Here is an 18,156-nt window from a genome sequence, read left to right as displayed (position 1 = left end):
CGTTGCGCGTCAGTCACTGGTGGCCTGGAGGTGCTGTCACTTTGCGGGGTGTGGTATGCCCGCAAATAGATGTGACTTGGAGTAGACACCACCTCATACGGGGAAAACTACTTTGAATGATGTCCTAAAAGTGAGACATTTATATTGTATTTATAGTTGACAAATTAAAATATATGTAGGCTTGCAGCTTTTGATGTTGACGTGTGAAAGTTGATATATTACAGCAGGCAAAGTAGTAAATGTATTATATACATACGTTAACCCAACATACATTATACGGACAAAAATATCCTGAACCTCTGAATCATTGAATTCCAGTGTTTCTTTCAGACCCAAAGGTAAATAAAATCGAGCACCTAACCATGCAGTCAGGTTTACTAATATTTGTACAAGAATGGGTCATTCTGAAGAGCTCAATGATTTTTAAACGCGGTACTGTCACAGGATACCACCTTTGCAGTAAGTCAATTTATGAAATTTCTTCCTGTTGCTAGGTGTTCTGCGGTGAACTGTACATGGTATTATTGCAAAGTGGAAACATTTAGTAAAAAAAACTCAGCCATGAAGTGGCAGACCACAAAGTGAGGTGCAGAGTGCATGAAAATTTATTGTAAAAGAATGGGTGGCATTTAATTTTGTATTATTTTTGGGCTCTTCTTGGTGTGAAAACCAAATCAATGATGAATAACAACCAGATTTAACTACATTGAATGTTAATGGTTAGTGTACCACAGAAAACAACTTAATGTGGGAATCTAACCAAAAATTAATTTCTGTTTGTGCCCTTTGGAATAAATTCTAGGGTGGGCTTTATGTTTATGTTTTATTTAACTCACTTCCGTAGTTTTCCAAAGATGTTTATTAACATTTCCGGCTTCAGTTTCAGTGTTACTGTGACTTCCATGGACATAAGCTGCGTTGATTACTCTCGTGTGATCATTGTCTTTCTTTGCCCAAAATCACACATTATAAAGTCACTTTATAAGTTACAGCACTAAGTAGCAGGATTAAAACACAACAAGATAATACCAGTAAGCTTTTTTATAAGGGGGGGGGGGGGGCATGTGCAGTACAAATTCATTTCATGGGGGGCAGGCTATACAGCCACTCATTTAACAAACAGATGTTTCATTGTTTAAAATTACTGACGACCATTTTATTTTCTCCTCCTGCTTCTTCAAACATGTACACTGGAATCTGAAATGATATACAGCATATATACACACACATACACATTTGTATAACATTATCTAAAAAGCCCAGGACAATGTTGCTGTGCGCTTCAGAAACAGGACGATGGCTTTACATGTCCGTAACACGTCTTTCATAAAGGGAGCTTCACGACACACGAAGGGACTGAAAGTATTGCCTGTGTGTTTCTCAGCAAAGTGGCTTCAGCGTCCCCCCCATTACCAGGACCTGGTACTGGGAGAGAACGGTAAGTAGCGCATTTACTTTGCCAAGACAAGCTTGTCAGAAAGCCTCAGAATAAATATGGAAGAAGAACACACAGAACTATTAAAATAGAACCTGTGACAATTCTCTCGGTTAGACTACCCCCCCCGAAGTGAATAACCTATATTTGGTTTTAAATGACAGTACTGTACTTAAAATATTCATCCCACAAATTAAAAGTAATTGTGGGGGCGGCGGGATGCATCAACTTTAAAAAGACGGTACTTGGCAAAGTGACAGGACCATGATATTGTCACATTCTGACGCAGACACACTCAGCATCACCCGAAAGATTTCCTCTAAGGTGGATAATCACGTTATGTCAAATACTTGAAAGCTGTTCCAGTACTGGTCTTTGGCGCCAACTAGTGCTTGAATCCCAACACTGAAGTAATCATGTACTAGTTATGTGATTTAAATTAAAAAAAAAAAAAATCTAATAATTACAAATTTATGTCATAGCATGAATTGGCCAGAGATGTGTTGCGTAGTTGTACTAAACCGTTAACATCGAAGCACATGTTTTTGACTGGACCAGTAGAGAAATACCCTAACCTCCCTCGTGTGCGTACATGGAGTTTGAGAAGAGTTTTTTGAGAGGAGGTAAGGTTAGTGGCAATAAGAGCTGTATACGAAAAAAAAAAAGACAGATAAACAAAAAAACAAAACGAAATGGTAAAGATGCCACACCTGCGCACGCACGCACACACACACAGACAGGCTCTTTACATCATTCCCAACTGCATCAAGGAGTTTGCGTACGCCATGGGCTTGACATTCGGATGAGGCTGCAGGGGAAGACAGAGCATACACATGCTGTTTAACGCAACACTGCATAAATGCATTATTCCTGCAATTTATTTTACATTCTCTGACAAAGTAAGCTAACAAACGAGTGAGAGTCTGAGATGTTGCAAAGCTTTGCAACAAAATTGAATTTTCTGCAAAATTTAAAAATGCTTACCAAAGAAAGAAACTAAGTTTTTTTGGGGAAAACATCCCATGGCCTAGCTTTCATTAAAACTTAATTAATGAGAGCTTTCATCTTTCAAAATACAGCCGCAGACTAGGTGTGTAGTATATGAGAATCACGATCAAAATACTTTTATTAAAGAAGAAATAGATTCAGTTTAACTTTGAGAGTCTTCATTGTGGATGAAGCTGTAGTAGATACACAGAGAAGTTTCAACACAAAGGGTGTTTTATGGATATTTATTGGGCACGATAGCCCAGTACCAAAGATAGAACGTCAAAAATGGCCCTACTTGATTGTGTGAAAGGTAAAGCGTATTTTGAGTGACATGGGGCGGGAAGGGATGTTGACATTGGGAATAAGGAACACCCTGCAACTGGCACTGCCTAGACCTCATCCCAGGCAACACAGGGCACAGGGCCAGGGGACACACCCACAATCACACACTGCAGGCAATTTTGTGACGCCAATTAGCCTTTGCATTGCTAGAGGAAACCAATACCTACAGGAGACCTGCACAACACAGGGAAAGCATGCATATTTCACACATTCAAAATGGAGGTGGGATTTTTTTTTTCTTTTTTCAGGTGGTGTGAGCCCACCCACTGTGCCACCTCGAAATAAGACACATAACATCAACATTTTTGAAGCAGAAAAACCACAGACGAGAACAATAAGAAGGCATCTCCTGGAGTTCATTATGGTAACTAGGAAGATACTGACCACAGCAGTGAATTGGTGAAATTCTGGCTTAAGGTCGGACCCCCTGAGGTGGATATAGGCTCCTTTGTTACCCATCTGGTCACTGGAGGAGAGAGACGCAACACTGTAACTGTAATGCTGCAAATGCATTAAGGCCATTGGTTTTAAAGAGACAGACACCGAACATCCATGACGTACCAGTAGTTGGGTGCCGAGAAGACAGTGATGCACTTCCCTGAGTGGGTGACCTCATAGCCCTCGGCCTTGACCTCGTGACTGCGAACGATGTACTGCAGTTTGTTCTCGGTGAGGAATCGCTCCGTCACGTCTGGCCCAAACTGGCAGCTCACTCCCCTCTTGCTGATCGACCGCCCATTCTGAGGGAGGAAAGGCCAGGTAACAGGCTTACGGCTGGCTTTTACTTCATGAGGACGCGTCAACGAGACAGTGAGCGCAACAACTACGATGCAATTTTTTTTATCATAGAGGCCAGCCTTGGACGGTGCATAAGGGTGCCGTGCAACACTCGAAAATTGTGACCCGTCGCCACGAGGCCCGGTATCAAACTGCGTGGCCGCCTGGTACAATGGCGCTAGAAGCAACAAGATGCAGGATCGCGGACAGTGCCGTGACGCCCCTGCTTTAGTGCGAGGTAAAACAGTCCTTATATAGTGTCATTCTGGAGTGATTGGGGGGGGGGGGGGTCAGACAGATTTGAGAGGTACAAATGAAGGTAATAACGAGTGTTACATAAATACAGCAATAATGTGATAAGCGTTACATGTTCACTCTGGGAATCACCCTTGGACGGGGCATTTCTACTGTTGGCAGACTAAAGGAGCTTCTTTACGGAAACTTACTTGTGGCTGGGGGTCTGACCACAGCAGATCGCACATGGGGCCTGAAATGGGAACAGAACAGGGCAGGTTATTCAAATCACGATCCTCAAGGACAGAGTCCCACTGATTTGCCAGCCTCCCTTTACCTGTGAGCAAGGTGTGAAGCCTCTGGCCAATCAGAATCAGTAATTAATAAACTACCTAGGAGAACTGAAAATATGGCCTGGATTTAGAATCACGGGCCAGATTTGAAGAGCCCTGGCATTTAATTATTAATGTTATTACAGCATATATAAATAGATGCATTAGAAACGTTAATTTGATACAGCTAATGCAATCAATCATCTTGTCGGGCATGTATTAGCATGTACCAGAAAAAAACATTTTTATGTAGTTTTTGACACACAGACGTGCGTGAAAGTTACACTACATGAACATGCGCATTATCGATTCTAACTACAAATGAGACCACATTTCCAGTTTATTTTGTGTTGTTCAAAAGACTGGGAGGCATTCAGGTATAATGGTTGACTGAATTATTTGCTATATAAAGGAAAAGAGGAGGAGAGTGTGGTGGTAGGCCTGTAAGGGGTATACATCAGCTTGTATTGGTGTCATGAGACTGGCCCTTTAAGGCTGCCAGCCAGTTAAAACTTGATAAAATGACTTTGGCAAAACTGATAGTAAATGTCACATCGTAGCATAAAATTCCTGTTTGTTTGATATATCAGTGAAAAGGTCACTGCTACTTATACGCAGTCAGTCAGTAATGTGTGTAATTTGAGAATGGACTGAAGAACCTACCAGAATCTGGTGGCTGTCGGTTCCTCTCAATTTTGCGGATGTCATCTAGCGTCACGCCGTCCTCGCTGAAGAGACCCCCATGCATTACCTGACGACGGGCAAAGCAGGCGTCTCTCATCCGCTCAACATACACAAAGAGGGCTGCCTTTTTCCTACAGTCACGGCAGATCCGTCCTTACCAAAACTCTACTGTTGATGCACTGTGCTAGGGGCAGCCACTGGAAGACCTCGCTAAACAGCTGGAACATCTGCGCCGTGTACTTGGCTTTGACCTCCCCCTCAAAGCCGTACATTTGGTTCATGTTGTCCGTTTCATGGTTACCTGCAAAGACCATCAGTATTTTGACTGATTTCGGTAACACGACTCGCGTATGAATATTTCCTTCAGGTGAGGAAAGCAATTGTCCATTTTATAAACCCAAGATGACGGCAGGAAGAGCTAGACTCACCCCTCAGCAGGTGGAAGTAGTCTGGATAGAGCAGCTTGAAGCCAAAAAGCGTGAGAATCACCTCCACAGAAAAGGAGCCACGGTCAACAAAATCACCATTGAACAGCTGCAAGCCGTCGGTCAAAGGAAAACCTCAGCCAATAGGAGCGCTCTCTCACACTCACTACAAGTACATCACCGCAAAATAAACTCACTCCTTACGGTCATAATTATTGTACAACTAAGAAAGAAGACTACAGAAACCAGAAATTTCCAGCATTTGTATAATCCGCCCCATTCCTTGAATAATAGCAGTTTTTACAACCTGACCTTAAGAAATCATATAACAAAAAGCCGAAGGATACATAGGGGTTTGTCGGGGAGGGTAATCCATTCAGCTCAAATATGTTAAGGAGGTCATAGTACTGGCCATGCGTGTCACCACATATAGTGATCTTCTCTGACTGTTGGTTAGAGAAAGGCAAAGATTTAAAAGATTAAGTCTGACAAGTAAAAATGACTCAAAGTAGCAAATGAAGGCAATTTATAGATACAGTGACAATTACTGCACACATTTAAAACAAATTTGAAGTTTCTTACCTCTTTTAACGTTATTTCTACAAGACTTGGGAGTTTGGATAAAATGTCTTTGACCTGAACCAAAATCTAAAATAGGAAAGAAACACCCAAGAAAAGTCAAACAAACAAACATCACAACAAGCCACTGAAATGGCAATTTGTCAAAGCAGCAGGGTCGAAATGGCCTGTTTTTCCAAACCCTACCTGATAGGCACACTTCCTGTGGAGTTTCTTCTGATCCTTAAACCACTCCATTAAATCATTCATGAACTGTACAGTCACCTTTCCGTCTTCAAGTTTCGGACCTGTGTAGTCATCTTCAATCACTGCAGGGAGAAAACATGAATCATCTCAAGCGGCAAAATATCGATCTATAGGGAAAACATTCCAAAATTATTTTTAATAGGCCTATTAAACCGTCAAATATCTTAAAATATAAGATCTTTTCTAATTATAGAGATTAAAAATGCATCCTACAGACTATTGGTGTTTAAACTCTGCAGGCAATACTCACTCATATTCTCAATGTCCAAGGAGTCAACCACTGATTTCTTGAGTTCGTCACTAGCGATGGCTCTCTCAAAGGCTTTCTGCTTCACTATCTTATTACATTCCTGGTATTTCATCTTGGCGTCCTTGTCATTGGGCCGCACCCGTACTACCTGAATTCGTTAATGAGACATTCACAAAACAAGACATTGGTTCAGAATAACAGTCAATTTAGTGTTAAATCTCTCACAGGGATCCTGCACTGTAGGTCCCCTTAAGATTTCTGGAAAGTACCGTACATTTAGTAGGCAATTCTATCCCCTGCTGTTAGGAAGAAAAAACACCAATGACTGCAGTCGATCTAGTTGTTCCTCAGCTTGATAAAGACAAATCAATAGTACCCTAAGACTAATTTATACAAGCATGTTTACACACACACACACACACACACTGGTTTACATATGCATGCATGCAGTTTCCTTAATAAGACAACAGCATACTACTATACTGAAGCCAAAGCAGCACACACACACACACACACACACACACACACACACACGACAAAGGCGACTCCTTGCACAGCTAATTTTTTCTCAGAGGCTGTCAAAGTCATATTAGCACTAAATACTGAGGATAATTCTGGTAATGGGGGGACGACTGTATTAACTGCAATTTGTACTGTCCCATAGTGAACGTCCCATGAGGGGATTTAAAAGACATTATCTACATATGAACCCTTTTATAGAACACATAACATGTTACATAGTGACTGACTGGATGATGTAGAGGGAGTGAATACTGGACTGGACTACTATCACACTGCTAATTGTGTGCCCTGCCAAGTGGTTTAAAAAAAACACACATCCACTAAGCAACTCAAGGTGAAAAATGCTAAAAATGTAAAAAGTGCGAAGTCATTAAATAGGTTCATTTAACAGGATATAATGTAATTACAAAATGACTGAAAATGCACAGGAATTACAGAATTAGGATAACATTTATTGTTTACCAAGGATTTCCTCACAACTGTCAGCAAAATCAATCCCACCCTTTGTTCAGTTCCTGGTTAAGAGGAAGGATCAGCACACTGACCGTCTCATAGTCCTTGAGCGCAGCCTTGAATTTGCCCAGTGCCATGTTGGAGGTGGCACGTCGGTAGTAGCCTTTGATGTAATTTTTATCGATTTCCAGGGCACGCGTAGCATCTGCCAGTGCATACCCATAGCACTCCGTGCGCAGGTACGCCAAGCTGCGGTTACTGTAGTAGATCGCATTGTCCGGATTCAGTTCTAGAGCCTCTGTGTAATACTTGATAGCGTTATCATAGTCCTTCTCTGAAACACAGAAACACAACTGGCAGTTAGAAGATAACGTTGTAAGTCCAAAAGGTCTTCAACCTCCGGGTCTTAAATACTCAGCAAAAAAATCCGGACATTATAGATGCGCACCAAGACGTCGATCTCAAAGGCAGGCCGGGGGATGACGGTGAAACAAGCTGCAACTACAGTATCATCTGACAACGTAACCTCAAATGTCAAATCGATTATGCTTTTTAATGATTAAGAGAAGAGACAGGACTGAACATCCCTTGTCCCTTGGGAGGCTGACTTAATCCCATGTAGGCAAGGAGATACATTAAAGACATAGGAATCATTAGCAATACAAAGAACCAAACTGGCCAGGTATGAGGTATTCAAATCGGCTGTATATGCAACTATTCCCTTTTCTAACTAAGTTGCTGATATTAGCAAGACTAAAAATGCTCAAAAATAGAATTAACTATTTTTATGATGGAATAAATATTGCGACGTGCTTACTCATATACTACCTGTAAGCTACATGAAAAAGCACCTTTGCTTGTTCAGTGGCAGCTAAACATGTCTAATAATGACCGTTATGGAATACAGGCAGTCCCCAGGTTACGAACAAGATCCGTTCTTCAAGTCTGTCTTTAAGTCTAATTTGTAGGCAAGTTGGAAAAATACAGTACATAATAATAGTGATGGTCATACAGTGAAAGTACTGTTTTTAAAGCTACAAATGGTATTGTACTTTGAACCAAAAATCTGCTAAAGCGTGGTCATTTTTTCCATGAGCATCAAAATGTAGTGTGTGCACTCATCATTAGGAACCATTGTATTTAAATGAAATGTTTATTATATGCTTTACGGCAGTCCATTCGTAAGTACGAGTTGTCCGTTAGTCAGACATTTTTTACCTGGGGGCTGCCTGTAGTCCTAGCCAGCAGGTCCATGAAATAATACCAGGAATAATTATGTACAGAAAGCCATTCATCCATTCAGTACAGCTGTATATGAAAGTTCCCAATCAAATTCAATTCAGTGTGGATGGATATATGTGACCTATCACCACGAAATGAGTCTTAAGTCGCACTGGTAGAAATACACCCATAAGACTCATTTTGTGGTGATAGGTCTCATATCAGTTCAGACCATAAAAAGTGTGTTTCATTTTTAATGTGATAAAGTAAAATACTACTAAACCCAAAAACTTTACAAACACCGTGCATGAAACCTTATTTTAAAAACAAATAGCTCTGGGCAGTATGACACGAGTTGAGCTATTTTTTCAGATCGAATCTGTCAGGCAGCTTAATTTGATGGAGAGGACCACTGCTTTCAATTCCTTCTGGTAATGCTATGGGCAAAATGAGTGGGTAACTCACATCACTCATTCAGGCAGCTCACACACAAAGATCCATCTTGCATTAGCTTTGTTTTAGTAATACATTGGTTATAACCGATTGTGTTCCTTGAAAACATTGTATTTTACATATCTTGAAAGTTGTGCAAAGTATATATATATATATATATATATATATATATATATATATATATATATATATATATATATATATTTCTACATGTTGTAAATGTAAAAGGAAATAACTAGCACAGCAGACAATTTTGCTATCATAGCCTTGAGGAAAAGCATTGAACTTCAACAGGGGCGTGTGCCCCTCAATATTAATTTGGACCTTTGTCTATTTAAATTATCAAGATGCCCCCCAAATTCAAACTCTCTCCTATGCAGCTGAACCTAAACATAATAAATATAAAACTGAATAATGAGTAAAATGATCCGACTAACTTCCTCATTCGTAAGGAGAAAAAGGTGACCGTCGAGAACCAAGCAAATGATAAACACCAAATTTTCAAAAGAAAAGGCTTTAAGATTACAGTAGAAACATTAGATTGGGATATTCTTAAAAATCGAACCGGCAATAGCAACGGAGCACTGCGGTGCCCAGCAGGTGTCCTGCCGCTCATCGCCCTTTAAGGGGAAGTACGGAGAGCGGAAACAAATGAATGGGAATAAATAAATGAGCGCAGATGTCACAGTGCCGCGTGAACCCGGCGAAGGGGCCGTGACGTCAGCGGAAGGCGCGCAGCAAGGTGCCAGAGTTCTCCGCGAGGACGGCTGATCCACGCGCAGCTGTACTTAGGAGTGGAAGTGCATCGTGCAGACTCATTTCTCATACGGATGTTCTCCAAAACTTCCAACTATTAAATTCAAGTTTAAAATCATTCCACGTGTTCCTCCCTTATTCAAAAAAGAGTGATAAATGGCAACCGATACCGCGTAAACTGGAGCTAACTTCAAGTACGAACAGTTAAGACTCATTGGTGACGAACGCGTGTTTTGTTCAATATCTAAACTATGAGACACTTCGCCGCATATAACCATTGTCACTGTGTGTGGGAACCACGACACAGTTTGTATTTAATTACTATGTACGTTTCACCTTACTTTGAATCGGTATAATGGTTATGCCGCAAACTTGAAAACGCCCTTAACTATTGGCGAGGGCACAAAGACTGACTTTAGTAAATACCACATAAACCATTTAACTAACGAAACATTTCATAACCTAATTGTCCAGACAGGTAGCTACTCTGCCAAAATATAAATCACACTTTTAGTGTTAAGTCATTTCACAATCAAAAGGAAAGACAGCCAGTTACCACATGTGCGTGTATTCGGCCAACTCAGTTGACAGGTGGTAACCTAGCCAGAAAGCTAACCGCAACAATCAGAATATCTATAGCTGTTGTTTTTAACCTATATGCACTTTCCTGTTTTAGAATTCTCCAAAAGCCCCCTAACTACGTATATAGACTATTTTCACTAATTTCTGTATCTGTAACTGTTTTCAAGTGCTTAAATTTCAATGCCTAGCTAAAAGCAATTCACCCCCAGGGCTTTTATCATACATGCCTTCTCACTGTAGTGTGTAGCTAACGTTGCCGGCTTCGTGGTTGAGTCACTTACCAACATATCAGGTATCACCAATGACATTGAATTACAATAGGTTTAAATTTTAGCCACATATTCTCACAACAAATAAAAACTCAATAAAGAACTAGTTCCTAGTTTGCTTTACCTTTGAAGTATTTATTCGCTTTCTCCTTGAGGTCCTCGGCACTTCGCTCGTTCGCCGCCATCTTCGCACTGCCGCTTTTCGTTGTGCCCGCCATTGCCAATGAGGTGCGGTCGCAAAGTGTGCCTTGTCGCGTCACTTTACTCTCAAATACTGCCGTAAATCGACGCCTTAGCAAAACATTGACACGCTATGATTAGGGCGCCCGAGAGGTTTTGGGCATAGCTAATGAAACATCTCTTCGCTTATTGAGTCGTTTTCATTGGTTCCTAATGCGCACGCTTTTATTGATGGTTTTTATGTGTTCATTGCTTTTTATGGATTTTACTGCAACGCGGAGGGGTGGATCTCCTGAACGTCTATTGACAATACAAGCGTTGGGTGTTGGCTGTACTTGCTCTCACGAATTAAACAGTGGTTAGAAAACTTTTTTTTTTTTTTATCGTTTTTGTCATTTGCTCAAACACACACTTCACATAATACTACACAAAAAGCTGAAACTATACAAGCAAAGCCCAAAAACCAGTCCCAAAAACACTGAACGCAGGGATGAACTCGCTCAACCCTGAAAAAAACCTACATACAACGGTAAGAATCTCACGCACACAGCAAAAACAGTAGGCATTAATTATATACTGTGCTGCCAAAAAAGAAAAAAATATCTATGAAGAAAATAAAGGATACAACTGGTAGAGGGACAAAAGAATAATATATTAATTATAATGTCATGGGAATACTGTTTTGCAGAACAAAAAAAGTTACTGTGGTATGCCTGTGTATTACAGCAAATTACAATGAGGAATAGGGTGTGTGCTGGAAGGAAGATCATTAAATGGTGGGAATCAAATCTTTGCTGGATGATCCATGATGGTGAAAATGTTACCCCATATGACAGCATACAGTAGGTAGTATGGTTTGAGGGACTATACTGTCTCTTTGGGGGTGGGACTAAAACAACACAAGGAGCCGAATGTTATTAGATGGCTCAACAGTTGACTTTAACTCATTCAAGTTTCTTGGCACTGTTCTCACCTCAAATTTTAAATGGGATGGACATCTTTCAAGTATTATGAAAAAAGGACAGAATGTTCTTGCTGCAGCAGCTTAAGAAATTCAGTCTTCCCAAACCTGTACTGGTTCTGTTCTACATTGCAGTAGTCGAGTCCATCCTCACAGTCTCTCTCATCTGCGTTTATGATGCAATGGCCCAATCTAAAGACAAGTCACAGACCATCATCCAGTCTGCAAAGAAGATCATTGGCTGCAACATCCCCTCAATCCAGGAAGTGTATGCATCCAGAATGAGGAAGCAAGCTGAGAAGATCATTGTTGAATCCCTTTCATGTTGTCTACTAGCTGTTCCAAACACTTCCCTCTGGAAAACACTACAGAACCAAAAATGTGACCTCTGCTTATAACTTAAAGAGCTTTTTTCCAAAAACAATATATCTTACTAATCAGAAATGTTATATGCAGTAATAAATCACAACGCAATAATAGCTCCATGGTATTCTTTTATATAATGTGCAATATATTATATTGTTTCTGTATTATATCATGTTGTATATTGTGTGTTGCGTACATTGTGTATATCATGCAGTCTTAATCCTATATACCTCGTATACAATTTTTAAATTCTTTGGCGGTGTTCAATATTCATTAAATGCACTGGGGAGCATACCAAGTCATTTTGGACAATTCAATGCTTCCAACTTTGTGGGAACAGTTTGGGGAAGGACCTTTTCTGTTCCAGCATGACTGTGCCCCAGTGCACGAAGTAAGGTCCATAAAGACATGGTTAGGTGAGTTTGGTGTGGAAGAACTTGACTGGCCCACACACAGCTCTGACGTCAACACCATCAAACACCTTTGGAATGAACTAGAATGAACACCGCGAGCCAGGTCTTCACATCCAGCTTCAGTGCCTGACTTCATAAATGCTTTTCTGGGTGAATGGGCAAAAATTCCCACAGACACCCTCCAAAATCTTGTGGAAAGCCTTTCCAGAAGAGTGGCGGCTCTTATAGCTGCGGAGGGGGGACCTGCTACATATTGAAGCCTATGGATTTATGACATTTCTTGTTTTTCACTGAAGAGACGGTTTCTCTCATTATTTGATGAAGTCTGCATGGTGAAAATAGTCACTGTGTCTTCTAGACATAGAAAAGCCATTACTACACAATTATGCTGTGAGATTCACCTGCTTTCATTGTGAAATGTTCTCGTAATTCTAATTACAGCATGCAGACTCAAACTGGCTGCCCAGCTTCTCGCATGGTCATTGACATAGTTGATGACACTAAAATCCACTAAAATCACTTATATCTCACGTGCTGTTTCTGCTGCTCCCTCATCGACTGCATATTTCACTACCTCTTCCCCTCTGCACTCTTTCTTGTTCCGTTTAGTTCCCCCGGCTTTTTGTCTCACATCTATTCACTAAAGTATATATAGGGAATCGAGTGAATAATTTTAGTTGTTTGTGTTTGCACAGGTGATACAGGTTTTTATTGCATTAGCTGATTATGCTTTGATGGCTGACTGAGGTGTTTCTCCAAAAGGAACAATTGAGTTGACCTCACAGTGATATCAGTGCTGATGTAGTGAGATGTGTGCAGAGATGTGCAAAAGGATGCCAGCATCGCATGGCCATGTTGAAACAACAATATACAGTACTGTGCAAAAGTCTTAGGCAGCCAAAGAAAATGGTTTGAATGGTCTTTATGTTGGTGTAAAACTGCGCTGTTATGTCTGTCAAAGTGTGTCAGCTTAGCCATTTCAAAATCTGCTAAAATTACCCCAGTATTTACAGCAACCATGCAATATACCTCTGTATTTTTTTACTTGACCACTCACACACTTTGTATGGCTAATCAATAAAAATTACTTTTAAATGAGCTGGCTGGTGGTGAAATGTAACAAATACATGGAATGGCTGAGCTGCCCCTGAGGAGAAGTTTGGGAAACGGTGTTCATCTAGCCGTCCAGCAATATATCAGTAACTTTCAGACGAACGAAAGAAACTTTTACTAGCTTTAATCTTGTTATTCTTAATTTGCATATGATTTCATGTTAAATTTTGTTTTTTGTCCAGAGCAAGTGTACATTTACTACCCAAACAAAAAGTTTTAAACATTTCTTTTGACTATCTAAGACTTCTGCACAGTCCGGAACACGTTTGTACGTAAAAAAAAAAAGTTAACGTTTCGGCATAACAATGTATGTTTACATTGCAGCGTCACTGACCACGCCTGCAGACAGGTGGGGAAAAAATGTATTTAACGCGGGTCACCGTGACTTAACACATTTTATACGGTGTGTAAGTTAAGGGGAAGTGGTTTCGTTGTTCTCATCCTGCTCCAGGCACCTTAGTTTTTCCTTCTAATTAGAATCCAATCATAAGGACATTTTGAGCCTAAACGATGACAAAGAAAGTGGCGGTGGTAACTGGCGCCAACAAAGGCATTGGATTTGCGATCGTGAAGGAACTTTGCAAGGCTGGTTTTGCAGGGGACGTCCTCCTTACTGCAAGAAACGAGGAGAGTGGACGAGAAGCGGTAGGGAAACTGAAAGAAGAGGGCTGCGTTGCGATCTTTCATAAGCTTGATATTTGCGATCAAGAGAGTGCCAAGCGACTGGCCGACTTTTTACGGACGAATTACGGCGGCATCGACGTGCTTGTTAATAACGCAGGAATCGCTTTTAAAAGTTAAGTATGCTCCATTACTTTCGGAAAGAATTCTAAGTACAACGGCTATATAGTATTTGGCATTGGCACTATTTTCTTTTTCAGTGGAAGTTAGAATAAACAAGATCTACAATGTTAGATAAAAATGCCACCGCAGAGCCACACATCAATTGTTATCGCTTATCGTTAAAATAAATTGTCCAAATCTTAACGGCGTAATTACAGTTATAACTGATTTCTGCACGTTTTTAAGATTAAGTTACAGTGTAACAGCAATAGATTCGTTTTGTTGCAGACGATGCAGCGGAACCCTTCGGGGAACAAGCGGAGGTGACCATGCGCACAAACTTCTGGGGCACCCTGTGGGCCAGCAATGCACTGCTGCCGCTGCTGCGGCCTCATGCCAGGGTGGTGAACGTCTCCAGCTTTGTCAGCCAGAGGGCCCTGGGGCAGTGCTGCCCAGAACTGCAGGCTAAGTAAGATCCTCCACAATAAGCACCGTAACGGCTAACTGAAGTTTAGAGCATGGGTCTAAAACTCGACTATCTGATATGGTTCTGTGTTTGTATGTTTTCGTTTTATCCGGTTATTCAATTAAGATAGGGGGGTGGTGTGGTTTTGTAAATAGTTACTTTTAATTGTTTATCTTTTGGATTTGTGGGATCCAAATATTTGAACCAGCGATTACTCAGAAAGTGGTAAATACGATTATTTTTTGCTTCCCCCCTTCTATAATATTGCTTCTGGTGTATTTAACGATTGCTGTTTTTGCTAGATATTATGTAAAGGGGGGGGGGGTTGTCTGCCAGAAAAAAAGATAATTTGGAAGGATTGGATGAATGTTAGTAGAATTCTTCAGACCATTTGTTCCGTCTATTTTAATCGGAAGTTTATGTGGATCGTACCACCCCTGTTCTGTCTGTTTTACGCTGAAGGTTCCGTGACCCTGAGCTCTCGGAAGAAGAGCTGTGTTCTCTAATGCGGGATTTTGTGAGAGCCGCCCAGAAAGGGGACCACCTGACCCAGGGGTGGCCTAGCACCGCATATGGCACCACCAAGGTATCACCCGTGCGGTCCTGACTGTCACAGCCCTGCCTGTGGGGTTACAAGGAGACGGCCACGACCACTAAGCAAGATCGATTGTAAAAACGGCAAGCTGACGTCATGATAAAATGTCCGCTTGTATTTTTGTTAGAGTAAAAGTGTCTGACGCTCATTGCCAGGAAACAATGGAATTTCAAAGGCTCCATACAGCTAAATAGCATGTTGTATTAATTGCGGTCATATTCTACCATTTTCTAACTATTATAATTAGTTGATATTGAGGGTAATGTTAATCTCAATATTTCTAGTTGGACTGTTTTAAACTAATTAAATATATGATGCTATCAATAAGAAGGCTGAAAATCTAACATCTGTAAATCACACTTTATAGTATTTTGTGCATCACAATCTATGTGCATGAAGTAACTACATTTTAGTAGACTGAGTAAGGAATTCCCAAATACATTTTGACATGGTTAATGACATAGTTTGTGGCCTTGGACTGTGTCCCCACCATGGAGCCAGCTGTTGCATTGCCAGTGCTTGATAAAGACAGATTCTCTAATTGGTTAGACTGTTTCTCACTTGGTTAATTGATTGGTCTCCTGCAGGTTGGGGTGACCGTGCTGTCCAGGATTCAGGCCCGAGTTCTGACCCGCACCCGGCCATCTGATGGCATTCTGCTCAATGCCTGCTGCCCCGGCTGGGTGAGGACAGACATGGCTGGCCCCAAGGCCACCAAAAGCCCGGAGGAAGGAGCTCAGACGCCCACTTACTTGGCCCTCTTGCCTCTGGGAGCCACCGAGCCACATGGACAGCTAGTCAGTGAGAAGGTGGTTCAGGAATGGTAGGGGCCCAGAGGCTGCGATTGGCCTGTGATATGATGATTATTATTAGCACAGACCCACTTACACTAATCTGACTAATTGTTCTGGGCCCAGTAGATGACCTGTCATTAATGTTTTACTGGTCATAGACTATTTTTAAATTACTTGCCAGTGTTTAAGGGTTGTGATCGTCATGTAATCCTACAGAAGAAATAAATCCTCTTTACAAATGTGTATTTTGTGTGAGTAATCTAATCTAACCTGTGTAATCTGTAACAGGGTTTTGCAACCAGGGGCCTATGACTTCTGTGATGCCCCCTCCCCCCTTCCCATGATGCTTTGTTCTTAGTTGCTGGTGTGATCATGCATTAGTGGGTTCATAAGGCGGTTCATAGCTCTGGGTCATTTTCATTCAGGGATCTATAGAAAGGTTGAAACCCCTTATCTAAAGCATTCTACGGACACGTGTGTCTTGGCCTATAGAGGAGTGGTGAGGACGGCCCTAGGCAACCCAAAGGATGGGAAATGAATGGGGGTTTTATTTGGCTACATGAGTCTCTCTAAATGGTTTATCAAACCAAAGTGCTTACTGATGAAATTAAATATTTTAGTGGTTATCAGCATTTTTGTTTTCTTTGGTCTGGCTGTTTTGCTACTCCGATGAAAAGCATGATTTCCATATAAAGTTGGAGAATCACCTCAAATACAAAGGTGGAGCCAACAACTTAAATGTGGCCTTATAAACCTTCTGTACTATAGGGGCTGAATGTTGGGCGAGACAAGATCAATATATGAAAGCTTTCTGGGGTCCAATGTGTTTGCTCTTCCACGTGTCCCATAGAACAGCTTGGTGAGAAATTCTGAAGAGCTGGTCATCTGGGAAGAGACAAAATATGTCTCTTAATGTACTCCAAGTTTCATGATGGGTTCTTTTGGTCTTTTTCCTGACTGTCACCTTGAAGGTGAATGTGTTGGTCATTAAAAATAGAAGAATCTCAACCCAGTAAAGAGATTTGTGATCTCTCAAAGGAGGAAAGGCTGTTTACAATATGTTTGTTTACAGGGAAACTTTTCTTTCTGTTATGGTTTTCCAAGGCATCGTGATTGGCGATGTTCATTACTTTATCCTTTTGTGTTGTTTATGTGTGGCTGTGCGTGTATAATCACTGTGATTGGTTGAACTCCTTTCAGGGAATTGTAGCTTCAAGCATACAGGAGGCTGTATTCCTTGATTCCTATCGCCGATTACCTGGCTTTTAAATAATCTACCTGCATTTCAGGTGCAAGAAATTGAGGCAGAAGAATCTGAAGCTTTAGATAAAGTTAATATACTGTTTCTGGGGAGGCTGCAGTGGAGCTTCATTGTCAAGCAGTTTTTCCCTTAGACCAGTGTTTCCCAACCTGGTCCTCGGGGACCCCCCAGACATTCCACATTTTTTTCTTCCTGTCAGCTCCCAGCCAATCAAGAACACCGAATGTCTGGTATGAGTATGTTAGTCCATTTGTCATGATGTAATGGAGAAAAACTTGTTACACGGACAACATCATTTTCAGAGAAGATCAGTGTTCTATGTCTGTGGCAATGAGTATTTGACTCTTTCTGCTACAGGCTATCGGTTGGACTCTGGCTGCCTCCTGATTGGCAAAGTCAGAGGAACTCGACACAAACTCTGGGGTCTGAGTGAAGCCAGATGACTATGTTCTGATAGGAACTACCTGCTGGAAGCATGGATGTACAATCTCTCTTCAAATCCTTCTTGAGTAGTTGTGGCCTCATACCTCAGTCATCGTGGGGCTTTGTTCTATGTGTGTGCAATTTGCATGTTATCACTTTGATTGTGATGCTCGCACGTTCACGTGGGTTTCATCCGTGGAATTCCAGTGTCCTCCACCAGTACGTAGATGTATTGTTCAGTTGGATTGGTG

General features: G+C 41.2%; 2 protein-coding genes and 1 long non-coding RNA gene across 4 annotated transcripts; 2 read left to right on the top strand and 1 right to left on the bottom strand.

The window, feature by feature from the left end:
* Positions 1 to 1,026: 1,026 nt before the first annotated feature.
* On the bottom strand, positions 1,027 to 10,906 carry ppp5c (protein phosphatase 5, catalytic subunit). The gene is made up of 13 exons (XM_048984096.1): positions 10,675 to 10,906; positions 7,362 to 7,603; positions 6,295 to 6,442; positions 5,985 to 6,106; positions 5,802 to 5,867; positions 5,567 to 5,665; positions 5,223 to 5,328; positions 4,953 to 5,095; positions 4,774 to 4,861; positions 3,991 to 4,031; positions 3,329 to 3,507; positions 3,152 to 3,233; positions 1,027 to 2,243 (listed from the first exon to the last, which is right to left on the bottom strand). Exons 1-13 carry the CDS (start codon positions 10,766 to 10,768, stop codon positions 2,181 to 2,183), a joined length of 1,473 nt encoding a protein of 490 aa, XP_048840053.1. The 5' UTR covers positions 10,769 to 10,906; the 3' UTR covers positions 1,027 to 2,180.
* Positions 10,907 to 10,933: 27 nt separating this feature from the next.
* On the top strand, positions 10,934 to 13,565 carry LOC125713159 (uncharacterized). 2 transcript variants are annotated; one of them, XR_007383491.1, is made up of 3 exons: positions 10,934 to 11,259; positions 11,457 to 11,572; positions 11,827 to 13,565. It is a non-coding gene; the product is annotated as an uncharacterized LOC125713159 (long non-coding RNA). The 2 variants fall into 2 exon arrangements; XR_007383490.1 differs by having other exon boundaries at positions 11,457 to 13,565.
* A 365-nt stretch (positions 13,566 to 13,930) lies between these two features.
* On the top strand, positions 13,931 to 16,464 carry cbr1l (carbonyl reductase 1-like). The gene is made up of 4 exons (XM_048984393.1): positions 13,931 to 14,379; positions 14,655 to 14,835; positions 15,295 to 15,418; positions 16,015 to 16,464. The coding sequence occupies exons 1-4, from the start codon at positions 14,094 to 14,096 to the stop codon at positions 16,252 to 16,254; spliced, it is 831 nt and encodes a 276-aa protein (XP_048840350.1). The 5' UTR covers positions 13,931 to 14,093; the 3' UTR covers positions 16,255 to 16,464.
* The last annotated feature ends 1,692 nt before the right edge of the window (positions 16,465 to 18,156 follow it).

The sequence above is a fragment of the Brienomyrus brachyistius genome, chromosome 18 (genome assembly GCF_023856365.1).
Source record: "Brienomyrus brachyistius isolate T26 chromosome 18, BBRACH_0.4, whole genome shotgun sequence".
Classification (NCBI taxonomy): Eukaryota; Metazoa; Chordata; class Actinopteri; order Osteoglossiformes; family Mormyridae; genus Brienomyrus; species Brienomyrus brachyistius.
Note: the sequence above shows the minus strand (reverse complement) of the source record. Positions and strands in the feature narration are given on the sequence as shown.

Bases quoted from the DNA above. Each gene is read 5' to 3' on its own strand.
- ppp5c (XM_048984096.1), bottom strand. From the start codon at position 10,768: ATGGCGGGCACAACGAAAAGCGGCAGTGCGAAGATGGCGGCGAACGAG. The intron at 6,443-7,361 runs GTCAGTGTGCTG...TAACGAATTCAG, and splicing joins CGCTCAAGGACTATGAGACG to GTAGTACGGGTGCGGCCCAA. The intron at 4,862-4,952 runs GTAAGGACGGAT...GCCCGTCGTCAG, and splicing joins GCATCAACAGTAGAGTTTTG to GTAATGCATGGGGGTCTCTT.
- cbr1l (XM_048984393.1), top strand. From the start codon at position 14,094: ATGACAAAGAAAGTGGCGGTGGTAACTGGCGCCAACAAAGGCATTGGA. The intron at 14,380-14,654 runs GTTAAGTATGCT...GTTTTGTTGCAG, and splicing joins CGCAGGAATCGCTTTTAAAA to ACGATGCAGCGGAACCCTTC. The intron at 14,836-15,294 runs GTAAGATCCTCC...TTTACGCTGAAG, and splicing joins TGCCCAGAACTGCAGGCTAA to GTTCCGTGACCCTGAGCTCT.